Source organism: Schistocerca gregaria, chromosome 7 (assembly GCF_023897955.1).
Source record: "Schistocerca gregaria isolate iqSchGreg1 chromosome 7, iqSchGreg1.2, whole genome shotgun sequence".
Taxonomy (NCBI): domain Eukaryota; kingdom Metazoa; phylum Arthropoda; class Insecta; order Orthoptera; family Acrididae; genus Schistocerca; species Schistocerca gregaria.
This window is the reverse complement of record NC_064926.1, coordinates 570,439,237-570,463,011: the sequence shown is the minus strand read 5'-3', so window position 1 is coordinate 570,463,011 and position 23,775 is coordinate 570,439,237. Positions and strand designations below refer to the sequence as shown.

The following is a 23,775-nucleotide window of genomic DNA, read 5'->3' as shown; positions in this document are numbered from 1 at the left end:
CGCAAATTCATGAATAATTTATTGTGTGATCCTCTTGAGTAGTCTGTTTCTGCTAGTATTAGATTCCTTGTCAAACACAGACACACTCACAAAAACATTAATTACATGGAGGGAATGGACTAAATTAATACCATGCATTTTCAAAACTAGAAGTCACTTTTCTGAGGTGTTTTAAATAATTCCAATGGGGAACTATGAACTGCTTAATTACTCAATGAAGAAAGTGATAGCACAATTTAACATTTTCTGATGGCTGCTGCAGTGCTTGACCAACATTATTTGTTTGCTAACATTTACTGGAAATGAAGCATTCAGGGACTTTAAGTGCTTCAGTTTATCAATTCAGAACTGGGGAGTCAAGCCCTAAGGAAAAAGTTTGCAGATGACACATTATAATTCTCCATGTCACCTGGCAACATTGGCTGTTAACTAGCAGAAATCATATTATAGTTTCAGTGTTTCCCACATAGCTTGCTATTAGCAACAAAGGTAGAATTCAAGGTCCCATTAGATTAGATTAGATTAGATTAATACTTGTTCCACGGATCATGAATACGACACTTCGTAATGATGTGGAACGTATCAGGTTAATGAAAGATGTCTGTACACGATATTACATTACACAAAATATTGTATGACACTAATGTTTAAGTTAGTTTTTTTTTTCCCTCCCTTAATTTACATCTCAAAATTCAGCCAATGAGTAGAAGGAGTTGTCATCTAGAAATTCTTTTCATTTATTTTTAAATGTCGGTTGACTATCTTTCAGGCTTTTGATGCTGTTTGGTAGGTGACCAAAGACTTTTGTGGCAGCAAAATTTACCCCTTTCTGTGCCTAAGTCAGATTTAAACCTGCATAGTGAAGATCATCCTTTCTCCTGGTGTTATAGCCATGCACACTGGTATTACTTTTGAACTGGCTTGGATTATTAACAACAAATTTCATAAGTGAATATATATACTGTGAGGTTACTGTGAGGATCCCTAGATCCTTAAATAGATGTCTGCAGGATGACCGTGGGTGGGCTCCAGCAATTATTCTGATTACACGTTTTTGAGCAATGAATACTTTTCTACTCAATGATAAATTACCCCAGAATATGATGCCATATGAAAGCAGTGAATGAAAGTAGGCATAGTAAACTAATTTACTGAGATTCTTATCACCAAAATTTGCAATAACCCTAATAGCATACGTAGCTGAACTCAGACATTTCAGCAGACCATCAATGTGTTGCTTCCAGTTTAACCTCTCATCAATGGACACACCTAAAAATTTTGAAAATTCTACCTCAGATACAGACTTCTGTTCAAAGTCTATATTTATTACTGGAGTTGTGCCATTTACTATACAGAACTGTATATACTGTGTTTTATCAAAATTTAAAGGCAGTCCGTTTGCTGAGAACCACTTAATAATTTTGTGAAAAACATCATTTACAATTACATCACTTAGTTCTTGGTTTTTGGATGTTATTACTATACTTGTATCATCAGCAGAAAGAACTAACTTTGCATCTTCATCAATATGGAATGGTAAGTCATTAATGTATATCAAGAACAGTAAAAGACCTAAGACCAAACCCTGTGGGACCCCGTACTTGATAGCCCCCCAGTTTGAGGAATCAATGTTTTAACATTACATGAACCACTTATTTCAACTTTCTGCATTCTTCCAGTTAAGTATGAATTAAACCATTTGTGCACTGCCGCCCTCAAACCATAATGATTTAGCTTATGTAAAAGAATTCCATGATTTACGCAATCAAAGGCCTTTGAGAGATCACAAAAAATACCAATGGGTGATGTCCGGTTATTCAGGGCATTTAATATTTGATCAGTGAAAGCATATATAGCATTTTCTGTTGAAAAGCCTTTCTGAAAACCAAACTGACATTTTGTTAGTACTTTATTTTTACAAATATGGGAGGCTACTCTTGAATACATTACTTTCTCAAAAATTTTTGATAGAGCTGTCAGAAGAGAGATTGGGCGATAGTTGTTGACATCCGACGTATCCCCCTTTTTATGCAATGGTTTTACAATGGCATATTTCAGTATATCGGGGTAAAACATCCTGCTCCAAAGAGCTATTACATACATGACTGAGAATCCTATTTATCTGTGGGGAACAAGCTTTAAGTATCTTGCTGGAAATGCCATCAATGCCGTAAGAGCTTTTACTTTTCAGTGAGTTTATTATTTTACTGATTTCAGAGGGAGAGGTTGGTGGAAATACAGTTGTTTCAAACTGCACAGGTATGGCCTCTTCTATTAGAAGCCTTGCCTCTTCTAGTGAAGATCTAGATCCTATTTTCTCCACAACATTTAAAAAATGATTATTGAAAATATTTCCAATTTCTGATCGTTTGTTAGTACACTTGTCATTCAGTTTTATGGCACTAAAGTCTTCCTGTGCTCTTGGTTGCCCTGTTTCCCTTTCAATAATATTCCAAATTGCTTTAATTTTATTATCAGAGTTAGTGATCTCAGACATGATACACATGCTTCTGCACTTTTTAATAATTTTTCTTAGTACTGCACAATAGTTTTTATAATATTGAACAATTTTGGGATCAGTACTCCCTCTTGCTGTTAGATACAGTTCTCTTTTACAGTTGCAAGATATTCTTATTCCTTTAGTTAGCCAAAGTTTTTTATATGTTTTCTTGGAATTATGTTTAACTATTTTCTTGGGAAAACAATTTTTAAATACCCTTAAAAATTTATCATGAAATAAGTTATATTTCAAGTTTGCATCGGGTTTCATATACACTTCATCCCAGTCTAGCTGCTTTAGGCTTTCCCTAAAGTTTGCAGTATTTATTTTGTTAGTTGAAGGCACTGCTTTGAAAATCTGATTTGATATACTGTATGGAGCTATGTCATGTACTGTAACTAACTGTGCACCATGATCTGAAAGACCATTCTCAACAGGATAAGCTTTATGTCCTTAAACTTATCTTCGTCTATAAAAAAGTTATCTATCAATGTCCTGCTGTTCTTTGTTATCCGAGTAGGAAAATCAATGACAGAGCTCAAATTGAAATACTACAAGGTCATTCTTCCTATTACACTCTTTCAGGGAATCAACACTGAAATCCCCACAAATGATAATTTGCTTCCCCCTGTCTGACAGATAGCACAACAAAGCATCCAAGTTTTCTAGAAATAGCTGGAAATTCCCTGATGGGGACCTATACACTGTTACAATTATGAAAGTGACATCATTTAGTTTTAGTTCAGTGGCACATGCTTCCATATGTTGCTCTACACAAAATTTTTTAGTTTCTAAATTTTTTGCGCTGTGGAAGCTTTTGACATATATGGCAACTCCTCCTCTCATCATATTATCTCTACTTACATGTGCAGCTAATTTGTACCCATTGATGCTAACCTTTTGCCTATCAGTGACAATGTGATGCTCAGACAGGCATAGTACATCTATTACATTCGCAGTTTCTATATCTTCCAAACAAAGCAGAAGCTCATCAATTTTATTCTTCAATCCCCCAATATTTTGATGAAATATACTAACATTATTTTTCATTTTATTTTTGTGAGTATTTTGAACTTTTTTAACATCTTTAGTACTTTCCTGGCTGAGTTTCCCACTGGACACTGATCTTACACTAAAAAAAGAGTTGGATCAATTGCTCTGTTTAAGAAGGATGGAGGAGATAACTGTCCATGACCTTTATTATATGAGGTGTCCTGGAATTCAACTGAAATGAATTAGGAAACGCAAATTAGCTGGGATGGGAATTTACAAACCTCCTGACTGGAATCATACCATGATGTCTTTACCACAGTTCTGTTTAGTACACTTTCTTAATGTTAGATCACAAAATGTCTGAGAGATAAAAATTTCTGACAACTGTCATTTCGTCCTCTGTTTGTGGAAGTAACTTTGATTTAATTGTGTTGTTAGCTTAGCTTTTTACAATTTTTAGAACCACCAGATTGTTGTTTTCCAGTTTACACAACTTTTTTCTACTTCAAATAACATCTCTAGATGGTGTATATTCATTTTGTTTATGCTCATATCAGTATTTCTATCACAAAATGTGGAATTCACCAATTATATTGTGCTCCATGTATCTACTAGCAAGTTATAGATCAGGAAGCAGACAATGGAAGGGGGCAGATCAACTCTTATTTTAGTTACAAGTTCACACAGGATTACTATTCAGCTTTATAAAACTGACATGTTAGAAATACTTACCTCAATTACATTTTCATTTTCCTCACTTACAAGCAGACATGTTGTGAATGAGGATCTTAACATATTAATAAACAGCTCATTGGATAACACATCAAGTTTCTTCACATCTTCACCCTGGACATTTGTTGTTCCAGCTATACCATACCTACAAACAGAAATAAGGAATTAAAAGCTATAAGAAAGGAGACAGAATTTAACATTTGATACTGAGCACGAGAAGAGTATCAGTTTAGCTGAAATGATCCATTCATTACAAGCTCAGATTCTGAATACATAGTGAAGAAAACAGATAGTTGATACCTCCATCCACAAATGTAATAAAGAAAATTGCTTCCCAGAAAATGGTGAGGCCCTAAGCACTGATCCGTGTGTCTGGAAGCACTAATAGGAAAACTTTTGGTAAACATTTAGAGCACAGCTGTCATTGTATCTTTCTTAACCCTCTAGGAGTGTGAGGGATAATGTTTATCATTCAGCTACAAGGTCATAAATTTATCATCACTGACTTTGGTAGGACTCCATCCAGTGAATTAGCTACACCAGTTTTCACATTTCACTAGCGAGAGCCTTCATATTTCATTTTCCATTTAGAACTATGGGCACAAAAAGAGCCTTCATTAAAAAAAAGATGAGACATAGCTTTCTCTGTGTTGTTTGAAGGAATAATACTGACCTTTACAATACAGTGGAGATGCTGAGTCACAGATAGGCACAGCAAAAAGACTCTCACAATTAAAAGTTTTTGGCCATTAAGGCGTCCATCAACAACAGACACACACACACACACACACACACACACACACACACGCGCGTGCACACCCAAATCAACTCTCACACACACACGCCTGCAGTCTCAGGCAACTGAAACTGAAAAGTGATTTCCATTGCCTGAGACTGCAGTCGTGTGTGTGAGGTGTGTTTGTGGTTTGCGTGTGTGTGTGTGTGTGTGTGTGTGTGTGTGAGGCATAATGTGACTGCTTAGAAGCAAGAGAAGAAGTCTACTTCAGGATTTTGTTTTGTACCTTCTGTCCTCTCGTGACGCTTCTATCTACATCTTCATCTACATGGATACTCTGCAAATCACATTTAAGTGCCTGGCAGAGGGTTCATCGAACCACCTTCACAATTCTCTATTATTCCAATCTCATATAGCACGCGGAAAGCATGAACACCTATATCTTTCCCTACGAGCTCTGATTTCCCTTATTTTATCGTGGTGATAGTTCCTCCCTATGTAGATCAGTGTCAACAATATATTTTCGCATTCGGAGGTGAAAGTTGGTTACTGGAATTTCGTGAGAAGATTCCGTCGCAACTAAACACACCTTTCTTTTAATGATGTCCAGCCCAAATCCTGTATCATTTCTGTGACTCTCTCTTCCATATTTTGTGATAATAAAAAACACACTGCCTGTCTTTGAACTTTTTTGATGTACTCCACCTATCCTACCTGGTAAGGATCCCACACCACACAGAAGTATTCTAAAAGAGGACGGAAAAGCGTAGTAGGTCTGTTACATTTTCTAAGTGTCCTGCCAATAAAACACAGTCTTTGGTTAGCCTTCCCCACAATATTTTCTATGTGTTCCTTCAAATTTAAGTTGTTCATAAATATAATACCTAGATATTTGGTTGAATTTATGGCTTTTAGATTAGACTGATTTATAATGTAACCAAAGTTTAACGAGTTCCTTTTAGCACTCATGTGGATGATGTCACACTTTTTGTTATTTAGGGTCAACTGTCACTTTTTGCACCATTCAGATATCTTTTCTAAATCATTTTGCAGTTTGTTTTGATCTTCTGATGGAAACATTATTAGTTGATAAACAACAGCATCATCTGCAAACAACCAAAGATGGCTGCTCAGATTGTCTCCCAAATCATTTATATAGATAAGGAACAGCAAAGGGCCTATAACACTACCTTGGGGAATGCCAGAAATCACTTCTGTTTTACTCGATGACACATGTACCTCTTCACTATTTTCTGATTGATTTCCTATTATAATGAATAAAATACCGGAACTGAGCAAAAAGTCCTGACTTTGTTTTTCTAATTTTACTTGTACGGCCCTTTTCTGTGATAGCCTAACTATATAATTCTAAAGTAAGTACTTATTCAGCTACAGTAGCATGCATCTTACTTTACTGGTCATCATCCAGCATTAGAAAGCATCCTTCATCAATGACACCTGAAAGAATCTTCCAAGTGAGGCAACATTTCTTCCATGCCAACTAGCTCTGCAGATGATGAAGAAATTGATGAAATGTATGATGAGATAAAAGAAATTATTCAGGTAATGAAGGGAGACGAAAATTTAACAGTCATGGGTGACTGGAATTCGAGAGTAGGAAAAGGGAGGGAAGGAAACATAGTGAGTGAATATGGATTGGGGGAGAGAAACGAAAGAGGAAACCGTCTGGTAGAATTTTGCACAGAGCATACCTTAATCATAGCTAACACTTGGTTCAGGAATCATAAAAGAAGGTTGTATACATGGAAGAATCCTGGAGATACTAAAAGGTATCAGACAGATTACATAATGGTAAGACAGAGATTTAGGAACCAGGTGGACTCTGTCCACAATCTATTGGTTATGAACTGTAGATTAAAACTGAAGAAACTGCCAAAAGGTGGGAATTTAAGGAGATAGGACCTGGATAAACTGACTAAACCAGAGGTTGTACAGAGTTTCAGTGAGAGCATAAGCGAACAATTGACAGGAAAAGGGGAAATAAATACAGTAGAAGAAGAATGGGTAGCTCTGAGGGATGTAGTAGTGAAGGCAGCAGAGGATAAAGTAGGTACAAAGATGAGGGCTGCTAGAAATCCTTGGGTAACAGAAGAAATATTGAATTTAATTGATGAAAGGAGAAAATATAAAAATGCAGTAAATGAAGCAGGCAAAAAGGAATACAAACGTCTCAAAAATGAGATCGACAGGAAGTGCAAAATGGCTAAACAGGGATGGCTAGAGGACAAATGTAAGGATGTAGAAGCTTATCTCACTAGGGGTAAGATAGATACTGCCTACAGGAAAATTAAAGAGACCTTTGGAGTGAAGAGAACCAAGTGTATGAATATCAAGACCTCAGATGGCAGCCCAGTTCTAAGCAAAGAAGGGAAGGCACAAAGGTGGAAGGAGTATATAGAAGGTTTATACAAGGGCGATGTACTTTAGGGCAATATTATGGAAATGGAAGAGGATGTAGATGAAGACGAAATGGGAGATACGATACTGCGTGAAGAGTTTGACAGAGCACTGAAAGACCTGAGTCGAAACAAGGCCCCCGGAGTAGACAACATTCCATTAGAACTACTGACGGCCTTGGGACAGCCAGTCCTGACAAAACTCTACCAGCTGGTGAGCAAGATGTATGAGACAAGCAAAATTGCCTCAGACTTCAAGAAGAATATAATAATTCCAATCCCAAAGAAAGCAGGTGTTGACAGATGTGAAAATTACCGAACTATCAGTTTAATAAGTCACAGTTGCAAAATACTTAAGCGAATTCTTGACAGACGAATGGGAAAACTGGTAGAAGCCGACCTCGGCAAGGATCAGTTAGGATTTCGAAGAAATGTCGGAACACGTGAGGCAATACTGACCCTACGTCTTATCTTAGAAAATAGATTAAGGAAAGACAAACCTACATTTCTAGCATTTGTAGACTTAGAGAAAGCTTTTGAAAATGTTTACTGGAATACGCTCTTTCAAATCCTGAAGGTTCAAAAATGGCTCTGAGGACTATGCTACTTAACATCTGCGGTCATCAGTCCCCTAGAACGTAGAACTACTTGTACCTAACTAACCTAAGGACAGCACACAAATCCACGCCCAAGGCAGGATTCGAACCTGCGACCTTGGCGGTCGTTCGGTTCCAAACTGTAGCGCCTAGAACCGCACGGCCACACTGGCCTGCTCAAACTCTGAAGCTGGCAGGGATAAAATACAGGGAGCGAAAGGCTATTTACAATTTGTACAGAAACCAAATGGCAGTTATAAGAGTCGAGAGGCATGAAAGGGAAGCAGTTGTGATGAAGGGAGTGAGACAGGGTTGTAGACTCTCCCCTATGTTATTCAATCTGTATATTGAGCAAGCAGTAAAGGAAACAGAAGAAAAATTTGGGGTAAGTATTAAAGTCCATGAAGAAGAAATAAAAAGTTGTAATTCTGTCAGAGACAGCAAAGGACTTGGAAGAGCAGTTGAACGGAATGGACAGTGTCTTGAAAGGAGGATATAAGATGAACATAAACAAAAGCAAAACGAGGATAGTGGAATGTAGTCGAATTAAGTCTGGTGATGCTGAGGGAATTAGATTAGGAGATGACACACTTAAAGTAGTAAAGAAGTTTTGCTATTTGGGGAGCAAAATAACTGATGATGGTCGAAGTAGAGAGGATATAAAATATAGAATAGCAATGGCAAGGAAAGCGTTCCTGAAGAAGAGAAATTTGTTAATATCGAGTATAGATTTAAGTGTCAGGAAGTTGTTTCTGAAAGTATTTGTACGGAGTGTAGCCATGTATGGAAGTGAAACATGGATGATAAATAGTTTGGACAAGAAGAGAATAGAAGCTTTTGAAATGTGGTGCTACAGATGAATGCTGAAGATTAGATGATTAGATCATATAACTAATGAGGTATTGAATAGAATTGGGGAGAAGAGAAGTTTGTGGCACAACTTGTCAAGAAGAAGGGACCGGTTGGTAGGACATGTTCTGAGGCATCAAGGGATCACTAATTTAGCGTGGTAGGGCAGTGTGGAGGGTAAAAATCGTAGAGGGAGACCAAGAGATGAATACACTAAGCAGATACAGAAGGATGTAGGTTGCAGTAAGTACTGGGAGATGAAGCAACTTGCACAGGATAGAGTAGCATGGAGCGCTCCATCAAACCAGTCTCAGGACTGAAGACAACAACACGTATTTTGGTGTTGACCAGAAAATAAAATGCATGCTCCAGAAATATGGGGTTTATTATATTCTGTTAAAAGATATCATAGGTCTTTGAGCACCTGTGAATGAGCCCTTTGCTGAGCATGGCTTGTCTGACATTTGGAATTACACTCAAAGGCCTCACACTTAAAGTTCCCATCTCTGGCTGCAACCCTTCTTTCCATCAGTCCCTATACCAGTTCCAAACTGAACAATCCATTGCCGTCACCCACCTAATCCTTCACCTACCCATCAACTCAGCCAATGAACACACCCGTCAACTCTTATCCTTAGTAAAAGTCCTCAATCTTTCCTCTCCCACATCCACACCGGCTGTTCAGAGCATCCCCCTACAGGACAACCGCAAATTAGAACAGCATGCCACCCTCCATCTCGAAAAACTATCCAATCTCCTGGTTTCCCACCTCCGGAAAGGCAACTCACTCACCCTTCACAACCTCTCCAGCAAACCCCAACCTCCTCTCATAGCACACAAACCCAGTCTCTCCCATCTACTCAATCTCCCGCTTCCAGCTCCACTTCCTCCAAAACCTCAAAATTCCAGTCAACACAATCTGGAACCACAACACCCTAATTCAGTAGTTAACCTTTCCTCCAAACCTCTCTCCCAATCCAAAACCTCAGTCCTATCCAAAGGCCTCACCTTCAGCCCCACTCCCAGATTCAACCAAACAGTCCTCGTCAAAGATTTACTGTCCTACACTCATACTCTCTGCTGGAAATATCACTTTGCCACGAAGAAAAATGATCCTAAATCTACTCCTATTGATCCAACTCCCAACACACTATACAAATTGAACCCTGCCTGGAACAGTTACGACCTCCGTCACAGTGGGACCCACCTCCTCTTCCTCAAAATCACCCTCTCCAAACCTTCCAGGAATTTCTGACTTCCAGCTTTGCCTCTCAATCCTTCTTAAAGAAACCTTAATCCTACTACCAACATCATGACTTCTGAAGCCCAGGCTATCCGTGATCTGAAGGCTGACCAATCCATCGTCATTCTTCCGGCAGACAAGGGTTCCACGACTGTGGTACTTGATCGTCGGGAGTATGTGGCTGAGGGACTGCGTCAGCTTTCAGACAATACCACATACAAAGTTTGCCAAGGTAATCCCATTCATGATGGCCAGGTGGAGCTTCAAGGAATCCTCAGAACCTTAGGCCCCTACAAAACCTTTCACCTGACTCCATCAACCTCCTGACCCTACCGACACCCCGCACCCCTACCTTCTACCTCCTTCCTAAAATTCACAAACCCAATCATCCCGGCCACCCCATTTTAGCTCGTTACCAAGCCCCCACAGAACGTATCTCTGCCTACGTAGATCAACACCTTCAACCCATTACATGCAGTCTCCCATCCTTCATCAAAGACACCAACCAGTTTCTCGAACGCCTGGAATCCTTACCCATCTGTTACCCCCGGAAACCATCCTTGTAACCATTGATACCACTTCCCTATACACAAATATCCCGCACGTCCAGGGCCTCGCTGCAATGGAGCACTTCCTTTCACGCCGATCACCTGCCACCCTACCTAAAACCTCTTTCCTCATTACCTTAGCCAGCTTCATCCTGACCCACTACTTCTTCACTTTTGAAGGCCAGACATACCAACAATTAAAGGGAACAGCCATGGGTACCAGGATGGCCCCCTCGTATACCAACCTATTTATGGGTCGCTTAGAGGAAGCCTTCTTGGTTACCCAAGCCTGCCAACCCAAAGTTTGGTACAGATTTATTGATGACATCTTCATGATCTGGACTCACAGTGAAGAAGAACTCCAGAATTTCCTCACCAACCTCAACTCCTTTGGTTCCATCAGATTCACCTGGTCCTACTCCAAATCCCGTGCCACTTTCCTTGACGTTGACCTCCATCTGTCCAATGGCCAGCTTCACACATCCGTCCACATCAAACCCACCAACAAGCAACAGTACCTCCATTGTGACAGCTGCCACCCATTCCACATCAAACGGTCCCTTCCCTACAGCCTAGGTCTTCGTGGCAAACGAATCTGCTCCAGTCCGGAATCCCTGAACCATTACACCAACAACCTGAAAATAGCTTTCGCGTCCCACAACTACCCTCCTGACCTGGTAAAGAAGCAAATAACCAGAGCCACTTCCTCATCCCTTCAAACCCGGAACCTCCCACAGAAGAACCCCAAAAGTGCCCCACTTGTGACAGGATACTTTCTGGGACTGGATCAGACTCTGAATGTGGCTCTCCAGCAGGGATACAACTTCCTCAAATCCTGCCCTTAAATGAGATCCATCCTTCATGAAATCCTCCCCACTCCACCAAGAGTGTCTTTCCGCCATCCACCTAACGTTCGTAACCTCAGTTCATCCCTATGAAATCCCCAAACCACCTTCCCTACCCTCTGGCTTCTATCCTTGTAACTGCCCCCGGTGTAAAACCTGCCCCATGCACCCTCCCACCACCTCCTACTCCAGTCCTGTAACCCGGAAGATGTACATGATCAAAGGCATAGCCACGTGTGAAAGCATCCACATGATTTACCAACTGACTTGCCTACTCTGTGACGCTTTCTATGTGGGAATGACACAGGCACACAGGCAGACAGTGTTTGTTGGTAATGAGGATCACCCTGTGGCTAAACATGCCTTGGTGCACAGCCAGCACATCTTGGCACAGTGTTATACCGCCCGGGTTATCTCGATACTTCCCACTAACACCAACCTGTCAGAACTCCGGAGATGGGAACTTGCCCTTCAGTATATCCTCTCTTCTCGTTATCCGCCTGGCCTCAGCCTCCACTAATTTCAAGTTGCCGCCACTCATATCTCACCTGTCTTTCAACAACATCTTTGCCTCTGTACTTCCTCCTCGACAGAAATCTCTGCCCAAACTCTTTGCTTTACATATGACTGCTTGAGTCTGTTATGTGCAGATGGACATGTGTGTGTGTGTGTGTGCGCGAGTGTATACCTGTCCTTTTTTCCCCCTAAGGTAAATCTTTCCGCTCCCGAGATTGGAATGACTCCTTACCCTCTCCCTTAAAACCCACATCCTTTCGTCTTTCCCTCTCCTTCCCTCTTTCCTGATGAAGCAACCGTTGGTTGCAAAAGCTTGAATTTTGTGTGTATTTTTGTGTTTGTTTGTGTGTCTATCGACCTGCCAGCACTTTCGTTTGGTAAGTCACATCATCTTTGTTTTTAGATATATTTTTCCCACGTGGAATGTTTCCCTCTAATAGTTTTAACTGAGTTTAGTGCTTTAGGACACCACACAAAGAGTTCAACAATTCATCAAGATCACAGAATTTATCGACAGGGCAATTTTTCTTGCTCAGTGCTGCAAGATCTTCATTTGATAGGTCATATTTGATGTCCTCTTTAGAGAATCCTTCATGGAAGTTTAACTGAGACTGTTAACTAACAATACACAGAAAAAATGGGTTAGTATTGTATTGTCAAGCAGTCTGGAACATATATCAGCTTGAGTGTAGGATGCAACAGATTTCAAACTTCTAGTGTTCCCCCATGAACCATGGACCTTGCCGTTGGTGGGGAGGCTTGCGTGCCTCAGCGATACAGATGGCCGTACCGTAGGTGCAACCACAACGGAGGGGTATCTGTTGAGAGGCCACACAAACGTGTGGTTCCTGAAGAGGGGCAGCAGCCTTTTCAGTAGTTGCAGGGGCAACAGTCTGGATGATTGACTGATCTGGCCTTGCAACATTAACCAAAACGGCCTTGCTGTGCTGGTACTGCGAACAGCTGAAAGCAAGGGGAAACTACAGCCGTAATTTTTCCCGAGGACATGCAGCTTTACTGTATGATTAAATGATGATGGCAACCTCTTGGGTAAAATATTCCGGAGGTAAAAGAGTCCCCCATTCGGATCTCCGGGCGGGGACTACTCAGGAGGATGTCGTTATCAGGAGAAAGAAAACTGGCGTTCTACGGATCGGAGCGTGGAATGTCAGATCCCTTAATCGGGCAGGTAGGTTAGAAAATTTAAAAAGGGAAATGGATAGGTTAAAGTTAGATATAGTGGGAATTAGTGAAGTTCGGTGGCAGGAGGAACAAGACTTCTGGTCAGGTGACTACAGGGTTATAAACACAAAATCAAATAGGGGTAATGCAGGAGTAGGTTTAATAATGAATAGGAAAATAGGAATGCGGGTAAGCTACTACAAACAGCATAGTGAACGCATTATTGGGGCAAGATAGATACGAAGCCCACACCTACTACAGTAGTACAAGTTTATATGCCAACTAGCTCTGCAGATGATGAAGAAATTGAAGAAATGTACGATGAAATAAAAGAAAGAATTCAGATAGTGAAGGGAGACGAAAATTTAATAGTATTGGGTGACTGGAATTCGAGTGTAGTAAAAGGGAGAGAAGGAAACATAGTAGGTGAATATGGATTGGGGCTAAGAAATGAAAGAGTAAGCCGCCTAGTAGAATTTTGCACAGAGCACAACTTGGTTTAAGATTCACGAAAGAAGGTTGTATACGTGGAAGAACCCTGGAGATACTAAAAGGTATCAGATAGATTATATAATGGTAAGACAGAGATTTAGGAACCAGGTTTTAAGTTGTAAGACATTTCCAGGGCAGATGTGGACTCTGACCACAATCTATTGGTTATGACCTGTAGATTAAAACTGAAAAAAATGCAAAAATGTGGGAAATTAAGGAGATGGGACCTCGATAAACTGAAAGAACCAGAGGTTGTACAGAGTTTCAGGGAGAGCATAAGGGAACAATTGACAGGAAAAGGGGAAATAAATACAGTAGAAGAAGAATGGGTAGCTCTGAGCGATGTAGTAGTGAAGGCAGCAGAGGATAAAGTAGGTACAAAGACGAGGGCTGCTAGAAATCCTTGGGTAACAGAAGAAATATTGAATTTAATTGATGAAAGGAGAAAATATAAAAATGCAGTAAATGAAGCAGGCAAAAAGGAATACAAACGTCTCAAAAATGAAATCGACAGGAAGTGCAAAATGGCTAAACAGGGATGGCTAGAGGACAAATGTAAGGATGTAGAAGCTTATCTCACTAGGGGTAAGATAGATACTGCCTACAGGAAAATTAAAGAGACCTTTGGAGTGAAGAGAACCACGTGTATGAATATCAAGACCTCAGATGGCAGCCCAGTTCTAAGCAAAGAAGGGAAGGCACAAAGGTGGAAGGAGTATATAGAAGGTTTATACAAGGGCGATGTACTTTAGGACAATATTATGGAAATGGAAGAGGATGTAGATGAAGACGAAATGGGAGATACGATACTGCGTGAAGAGTTTGACAGAGCACTGAAAGACCTGAGTCGAAACAAGGCCCCTGGAGTAGACAACATTCCATTAGAACTACTGACGGCCTTGGGACAGCCAGTCCTGACAAAACTCTACCAGCTGGTGAGCAAGATGTATGAGACAGGCGAAATACCCTCAGACTTCAAGAAGAATATAATAATTCCAATCCCAAAGAAAGCAGGTGCTGACAGATGTGAAAATTACCGAACTATCAGTTTAATAAGCCACGGCTGCAAAATACTAACGTGAATTCTTTACAGACGAATGGAAAAACTGGTAGATGCAGACCTCGGGGAGGATCAGTTTGGATTCCGGGGAAATGTTGGACCACGTGAGGCAAAACTGACCTTACGACTTATCTTATAAGAAAGATTAAGAAAAGGCAAACCTACGTTTCTAGCATTTGTAGACTTAGAGAAAGCTTTTGACAATGTTGACTGGAATACTCTTTTTCAAATTCTAAAGGTGGCAGGGGTAAAATACAGGGAGCGAAAGGCTATTTATAATTTGTACAGAAACCAGATGGCAGTCATAAGAGTCGAGGGGCATGAAAGGGAAGCAGTGGTTGGGAAAGGAGTGAGACAGGGTTGTAGCCTCTCCCCGATGTTATTCAATCTGTATATTGAGCAAGCAGTAAAGGAAACAAAAGAAAAATTTGGAGTAGGTATTAAAATTCATGGAGACGAAGTAAAAACTTTGAGGTTCGCCGATGACATTGTAATTCTGTCAGAGACGGCAAAGGACTTGGAAGAGCAGTTGAACAGAATGGACAGTGTCTTGAAAGGAGGATATAAGATGAACATCAACAAAAGCAAAGCGACGACAATGGAATGTAGTCAAATTAAATCGGGTGATGCTGAGGGAATTAGATTAGGAAATGAGACACTTAAAGTAGTAAAGGAGATTTGCTATTTAGGAAGTAAAATAACTGATGATGGTCGAAGTAGAGAGGATATAAAATGTAGACTGGCAATGGCAAGGAAAGCGTTTCTGAAGAAGAGAAAGTTGTTAACATCAAATATAGATTTATGTATCAGGAAGTAGTTTCTGAAAGTATTTGTTTGGAGTGTAGCCATGTATGGAAGTGAAACATGGACGATAACTAGTTTGGACAAGAAGAGAATAGAAGCTTTTGAAATGTGGTGCTACAGAAGAATACTGAAGATAAGGTGGACAGATCACGTAACTAATCAGGAGGTATTGAATAGGATTGGGGAGAAGAGAAGTTTGTGTCACAACTTGACTAGAAGAAGGGATCGGTTGGTAGGACATGTTTTGAGGCATCAAGGGATCACAAATTTAGCATTGGAGGGCAGCGTGGAGGGTAAAAATCGTAGAGGGAGACCGAGAGATGAGTACACTAAGCAGATTCAGAAGGATGTAGGTTGCAGTAGGTACTGGGAGATGAAGCAGCTTGCACAGGATAGAGTAGCATGGAGAGCTGCATCAAACCAGTCTCAGGACTGAAGACAACAACAACAACAGTGTTCTGATACACCAAGATATAACTTGAGCTCTGAGGTCTCATCATAACTCTCTTGTGATTGGTCTGAGGTCATAATATACCTTCATAGTGTTGCTGTACTGTCATTATGCAGATTGTTGTTGTTGTCTTCAGTCCTGAGACTGGTTTGATGCAGCTCTCCATGCTACTCTATCCTGTGCAAGCTGCTTCATCTCCCAGTACCTACTGCAACCTACATCCTTCTGAATCTGATTTAGTGTATTCGTCTCTTGGTCTCCCTCTACGATTTTTACCCTCCACGCTGCCCTCCAATACTAAACTGGTGATCCCTTGATGCCTCAGAACATGCCCTACCAACCGATCCCTTCTTCTGGCCAAGTTGTGCCACAAACTTCTCTTTTCCCCAATTCTATTCAATACTTCCTCATTAGTTATGTGATCAACCCATCTAATCTTCAGCAGCATTCTTCTGTAGCACCACATTTCGAAAGCTTCTATCCTCTTCTTGTCCAAACTAGTTATCGTCCATGTTTCACTTCCATACATGGCTACACTCCAAACAAATACTTTCAGAAACGACTTCCTGATACATAAATCTATATTCGATGTTAACAAATTTCTCTTCTTCAGAAACGCTTTCCTTGCCATTGCCAGTCTACATTTTATATCCTCTCTACTTCGACCATCATCAGTTATTTTACATCCTAAATAGCAAAACTCCTTTACTACTTTAAGTGTCTCATTTCCTAATCTAATTCCCTCAGCATCACCCGATTTAATTTGACTACATTCCATTATCCTCGTTTTGCTTTTGTTAATGTTCATCTTATATCCTCCTTTCAAGACACTGTCCATTCCGTTCAACTGCTCTTCCAAGTCCTTTGCCGTCTCTGACAGAATTACAATGTCATCGGCGAACCTCAAAGTTTTTACTTCGTCTCCATGAATTTTAATACCTACTCCAAATTTTTCTTTTGTTTCCTTTACTGCTTGCTCAATATACAGATTGAATAACATCGGGGAGAGGCTACAACCCTGTCTCACTCCTTTCCCAACCACTGCTTCCCTTTCATGCCCCTCGACTCTTATTACTGCCATCTGGTTTCTGTACAAATTATAAATTGCCTTTCGCTCCCTGTATTTTACCCCTGCCACCTTTAGAATTTGAAAAAGAGTATTCCAGTCAACATTGTCAAAAGCTTTCTCTAAGTCTACAAATGCTAGAAACGTAGGTTTGCCTTTTCTTAATCTTTCTTCTAAGATAAGTCGTAAGGTCAGTATTGCCTCACGTGTTCCAACATTTCGACGGAATCCAAACTGATCCTCCCCGAGGTCTGCATCTACCAGTTTTTCCATTCGTCTGTAAAGAATTCGCGTTAGTATTTTGCAGCCGTGGCTTATTAAACTGATAGTTCGGTAATTTTCACATCTGTCAGCACCTGCTTTCTTTGGGATTGGAATTATTATATTCTTCTTGAAGTCTGAGGGTATTTCGCCTGTCTCATACATCTTGCTCACCAGCTGGTAGAGTTTTGTCATGACTGGCTCTCCCAAGGCCGTCAGTAGTTCTAATGGAATGTTGTCTACTCCGGGGGCCTTGTTTCGACTCAGGTCTTTCAGTGCTTTGTCAAACTCTTCACGCAGTATCGTATCTCCCATTTCGTCTTCATCTACATCCTCTTCTATTTCCATAATATTGTCCTCAAGTACATCGCCCTTGTATAAGCCTTCTATATACTCCTTCCACCTTTCTGCCTTCCCTTCTTTGCTTAGAACTGGGCTGCCATCTGAGCTCTTGATATTCATACACGTGGTTCTCTTCTCTCCAAAGGTCTCTCTAATTTTCCTGTAGGCAGTATCTATCTTACCCCTAGTGAGATAAGCTTCTACATCCTTACATTTGTCCTCTAGCCATCCCTGTTTAGCCATTTTGCACTTCCTGTCGATCTCATTTTTGAGACGTTTGTATTCCTTTTTGCCTGCTTCATTTACTGCATTTTTATATTTTCTCCTTTCATCAATTAAATTCAATATTTCTTCTGTTACCCAAGGATTTCTAGCAGCCCTCGTCTTTGTACCTACTTTATCCTCTGCTGCCTTCACTACTACATCGCTCAGAGCTACCCATTCTTCTTCTACTGTATTTCTTTCCCCTATTCCTGTCAATTGTTCCCTTATGCTCTCTCTGAAACTCTGTACAACCTCTGGTTCTTTCAGTTTATCCAGGTCCCAACTCCTTAATTTCTCACATTTTTGCAGTTTCTTCAGTTTTAATCTACAGGTCATAACCAATAGATTGTGGTCAGAGTCCACATCTGCCCCTGGAAATGTCTTACAACTTAAAACCTGGTTCCTAAATCTCTGTCTTACCATTATATAATCTATCTGATACCTTTTAGTATCTCCAGGGTTCTTCCACGTATACAACCTTCTTTCATGATTCTTAAACCAAGTGTTAGCTATGATCAAGTTGTGCTCTGTGCAAAATTCTACTAGGCGGCTTCCTCTTTCATTTCTTAGCCCCAATCCATATTCACCTACTATGTTTCCTTCTCTCCGTTTTCCTACACTCGAATTCCAGTCACCCATTACTATTAAATTTTCGTCTCCCTTCACTATCTGAATAATTTCTTTTATTTCATCGTACATTTCTTCAATTTCTTCATCATCTGCAGAGCTAGTTGGCATATAAACTTGTACTACTGTAGTAGGTGTGGGCTTCGTATCTATCTTGGCCACAATAATGCGTTCACTATGCTGTTTGTAGTAGCTAACCCGCATTCCTATTTTCCTATTCATTATTAAACCTACTCCGGCATTACCCCTATTTGATTTTGTGTTTATAACCCTGTAGTCACCTGACCAGAAGTCTTGTTCCTCCTGCCACCGAACCTCACTAATTCCCACTATATCTAACTTTAACCTATCCATTTCCCTTTTTAAATTTTCTAACCTACCTGCCCGATTAAGGGATCTGACATTCCACGCTCCGATCCGTAGAATGCCAGTTTTCTTTCTCCTGATAACGACATCCTCCTGAGTAGTCCCCGCCCGGAGATCCGAATGGGGGACTATTTTACCTCCGGAATATTTTACCCAAGAGGATGCCATCATCATTTAATCATACAGTAAAGCTGCATGTCCTCGGGAAAAATTACGGCTGTAGTTTCCCCTTGCTTTCAGCCGTTCGCAGTACCAGCACAGCAAGGCCGTTTTGGTTAATGTTGCAAGGCCAGATCAGTCAATCATCCAGACTGTTGCCCCTGCAACTACTGAAAAGGCTGCTGCCCCTCTTCAGGAACCACACGTTTGTCTGGCCTCTCAACAGATACCCCTCCGTTGTGGTTGCACCTACGGTACGGCCATCTGTATCGCTGAGGCACGCAAGCCTCCCCACCAACGGCAAGGTCCATGGTTCATGGGGGGATTATGCAGATTAGATGGACGAATTTTTGTTACTTCATTTAACTGAATATTGCTGCACTTATTTCATATTATTGGATATATGCTCATCTAGTTCTAAAGAGGCTGACTAAAGGAAAAAAAGTCACGCTTTACACAGACATTATCTTTTAAAATAACAAGAATATATTGTCATAGGTAAGTCCAAGAAGATATCGTACTTTATTATGTATTATACTGACCAAATAATACTTTCATAAGATTTAAGTGACTAGGGCACACCGTTTGTGAATAGCATCCATGGATGAAATGATAAGATAAGCATGTAAGATTAAACACCATTCAGTGGCCTTCAAAGTATGGATCTTGATGGATTTATTAAAACAATTCCTTTTAAAGTTAGATCTTTGGCTTCTTTGTGCAATCTATGCGAGGATTTCAGGAAGTGCTAACATTCTTACTTACTACATTTCGCATGTGACTTGATACTTGCTAAGAGCATTTCAACTCTATGCTCTTTTTATGACTTTAGTATCTGACACTATAGATATGTATCCGTGAAATATTAACTTTGGTAAGAGTGTGTAGAGTATACCGTTGTGGCGATCACTGAATGCCAATGACTCTGGAATGAGAAGTGCTCTTTCTTCGGATGCAGTGAGCTTTGTAAAATGTTGAGACTATTCATTTTCACATGATGTGCTATATGTTTGTGTAATCATGCATGAATAAAGAGTGTTTGATTGTAAATGTTGGTCATTTTTATCTGAGAACTCATCAGCATTGACAGAAAACTCACATTATGACGCTGTTGTGATATGAACACACAACAAATGCAGGTTTTCTATCAAGGCCAGTGAGATCCCAGACAGAAATAACCAACATTTATAATCAAACACTCTTTATTCACATATGATCACAAAAAAAATATAGCACAGCATGTGAAAACAAACAAAGTCTCAACGTTTTCCAAAGCGCACTGCATCCAAAGATAGAGCACCACTCGTTTCTGAGTCATTGACATTCAATGGTCACCACAAAGTCCTCCCTTCTTCCCCCTCCCTCTTCTCCCCCTGGGAAATGCAAAGCACTGGAGAAAGTAAGTGGCTATTGTTGAACACAGGGGTGTTATAGGCTGCTTGACGGGTGCTGGTTGATCATGCAAGGTAGTATTACCACCCATGTCGTGGCTCGTCTCGTCTGAATGGAGGGCATGGGTGGACTATTTTTTGTAGTCGGGAAGGTTCATGCAGGGTGGACTAGAGGAGGCATAGTCTGCCATGCAGTAAGGCAGGTGGACTGATTGTCCTGCACATGTGAATGGTCCAGCACAGGAGGTGTCGGTGTCGTGGGGGCAGTGAAGAGAGGACACATATTTTGAACATGCCATTGGTTCTGAGTGTTGCTGTTATTTCAGCTATATCCACCTCATCTGGAACAGGGTCTGTACACAGGATGGTCACATGTGAAATGGGTGTGGCCTCGTGCAAAGCACCCCTCACACGAAGGATGAAGAGTGAAAGTTTGTTGCGCAGACACCCAGAAATGTTGGTAGAAAATCAAATCTCACCAGAGTTAATCACATGGGGTGCTGAAGGAGAAGGGAGGGGTGAAATATTGTAGCTCGTGTGGAACACTAGAACACTATGGGGGAACAGCATGTGACATCACTTGCTATGTTTTAATGTCACATGCAGTGTGTGGTTGAACTTGAGGGAGCAGATCATCATATACAAAGTGTGAGTGAGGAAAGAGAGGGAGATCATCACATGCAACCTCTGAGCAACTGACAGGCATAGGCTCAATGCATGCAAGGTCTGGTTGGTGCGCTGGCAGAGGGATGCTATGTGCAGGTTCTGAGCCATCCTGCGATGCTGGAGAAGCTGACTCTAGAGGTTGTGGGATGGATTCTTCAATCATCCAAACTGGTTTAACCTACTGAAGTGAAAACATCTGATGCCGGTTGTTGATATCCAAAGTATTAGCCATGTATATCAATACCCAATGCAGGCCAGTGTAAAGTGGCAGTAGTGCTGGTTTAACTGTGTCATCCTGTAAAATAATAAACTCACATAAGTTGAGAGACAAATGCATGAAAACTGGAGGATGGTACACGATTGTGGAGGAAGTATACGGAAAGCAGCTATATGCAGTCGAAGATGATCGACAATAGTGGGGAAGTCTGATAGGTCGACGGTTGCAGCATCGTCGATAAAATCAGCTGGGAGGACTAATGTCTCACCGTACAGGACCTCAGCAGGTGACAATTGGAGGTCTGCCTTACAAGCCATACGGGTCCCTAACGTGACCCAGGGAAGGGCGTCGAACCACCCATCACAATGGCACATGAGGGCTGCTTTCAGAGTCCTGTTCCAACACTTGATGAGCCTGTTGCTCTGAAGGTGTTATGCTGTAGTCTAAAATTTATTCACACCACAGAGCGTGCAGAGTTTGTTAAATAACAGTGATTCAAACTGCCTACACTGATTGGTGGTGATGGAAGTAGGGCACCTTAATCTAGCTATCCAGGAAGATACAAATGCTCATGTTATCAAATCTGCCATTATGTCCACATGACAGATCGCCTCTACCCATAATGTAACACAGTCAATGATAGACAAGATATATCTGAAACCATCAGACACGTCTAATGGCCCGATTAGGTCTAGGTGCACTTGTCTGGATGACACTGTAAAACTGGCACTACAGCTGCCTTACTGTGGCCTGCATCAGGTATTGGCATGCATGAACAATACTATGAACATCCTCATCAATGGTAAGTGTCAGAGAGTTTAACATTCATAGGTTAAACCAGCTCGGATGATTAAGGAACCCATCCCACAGCCTCTCGAGTCAACTTCTCCGCTGTCCCATAGTGGCCCTGAACCAACACATACCACCCCTCGAGCCTATGCCCATCGGTCGCTCATTGGTGTCATGTGATGATCCTCCTTCCTTGCCTCACTCAGACTCTGCATGTGACGGTGCACTGCCTCATATTCATCCACACACTGCTGGTGACATTAAATCATCTCAAGTTCTGTTACCTGCTGTTCCCTCAATGTGCTCTCATGTTTCACCAGAGCTTCAACACCCCCCCCCCCCCTTTCTCCCATAGCACCCCCTATGACTACCATTGACGAGATTTGCTTTTCTGTCAAACACTTTTAGGTTTCCTTACAGCTCCAAGGTGGATCACTCTTTGTCATTCTTGTGAGAGGCACTTTGCATGAGGCCACACCAACTTCACATGTAATTATCCTGTGCACAGTCCCCACTCCAGATGAGGTAGATGTGGCTGGAATAACAGTGACACTCAGCACCAACGGGATGCTCAAGGTACGTGTCCTCCTCTTTAGCATTCCCCTGACACTGCCACATCCTGTGCTGGTCCAGTTCACACGTGCAAGTCGACCAGTCTGCCCTCCTTATTGGATGGTGGACTACACCTTCTCTATTCCACCCAGTATGGATCTCCCAAAATCCATGAGAAATGGTCCACCCATATCCTCCATTCAGATCAGCTATGGCCTGGGTAGCCATTTTACTTGCACAATTAACCGACACACATTGTGCAGCCTACAACACCCCTGTATTTGACAATGCCCATTTTACTGCCCAGTTACTCACACTTCCAAGTGGGGGTCTCTGGAGTGCCCATCAATTGTCAATGACTCTGTAATGTTGGAAAGTGCAGAAATTGAATGTGTGACAGAGGATGTGGACCTGGATACCCACTAGGAGACTCTGTGCTCCAGCACACACCTGTGCTGTGAGCCTCGCCGTGCGAATGTGCCACTCTCCGATACCATGTGAAGTCCACGGCCAATCACGTATCCAACGGTCATGTATTTAGGCTGCTGCGTGGCGGTACTCTGGCAGTCTGGTACCCAACGTAGTTCGCCTGTGCATCTTGGCCATACTGCATTCCAGTTCTGTGTGTTGAGATACATACTGTCGGTGTATGGAGTGTTCCTGTGTTGTGTTGTCTCACCGTGTTTATCACCTCAGTTCTTGCTCGATTGCCTCGCGTTGTATCCTGGTCAGTTCTAGCATTTGTCATTCCCTATTTGTTCATCTGTCCTGTCTGTTCATTGTTAATGATACCTCCATTGGCTTCACCAGCTGACAGCTTTGCATCTCGCTTCTCTGCTGTACACTGCTTGTCAATCACCCACGGCTATAACAGACTCTGGAATGAAGATTACTCTTCTTTGATGTAGTGAGCTTTGGAAAACATTGGGATTTCATTTGTTTTCATATCCTGCGCTATATTTTCATGTGCATGACTAAAGAGTGTTTGATTGTAAATGTTGGTTATTTCTATCCGTGGACTCATCAGCATCAATAGAAAACCCACCCTGTGTTGCTTCTGTTGTTGATAATGATCATACAAGAAAGAGGGCGAGACCTGATGGTTAATATG

The 23,775-nt window shown here is 41.3% G+C and overlaps 1 protein-coding gene across 1 annotated transcript in view; it reads right to left on the bottom strand.

Moving 5' to 3' along the window:
• LOC126281958 (fructose-1,6-bisphosphatase 1) overlaps nucleotides 1–23,775 on the bottom strand; it is a 119,407-nt gene that overhangs the window by 28,960 nt on the left and 66,672 nt on the right. Inside the window, exon 2 of the mRNA XM_049981330.1 lies at nucleotides 4,226–4,370. Coding sequence (XP_049837287.1) covers nucleotides 4,226–4,370 — 145 coding nt within the window. The remainder of the gene's footprint in view (nucleotides 1–4,225; nucleotides 4,371–23,775) is intronic.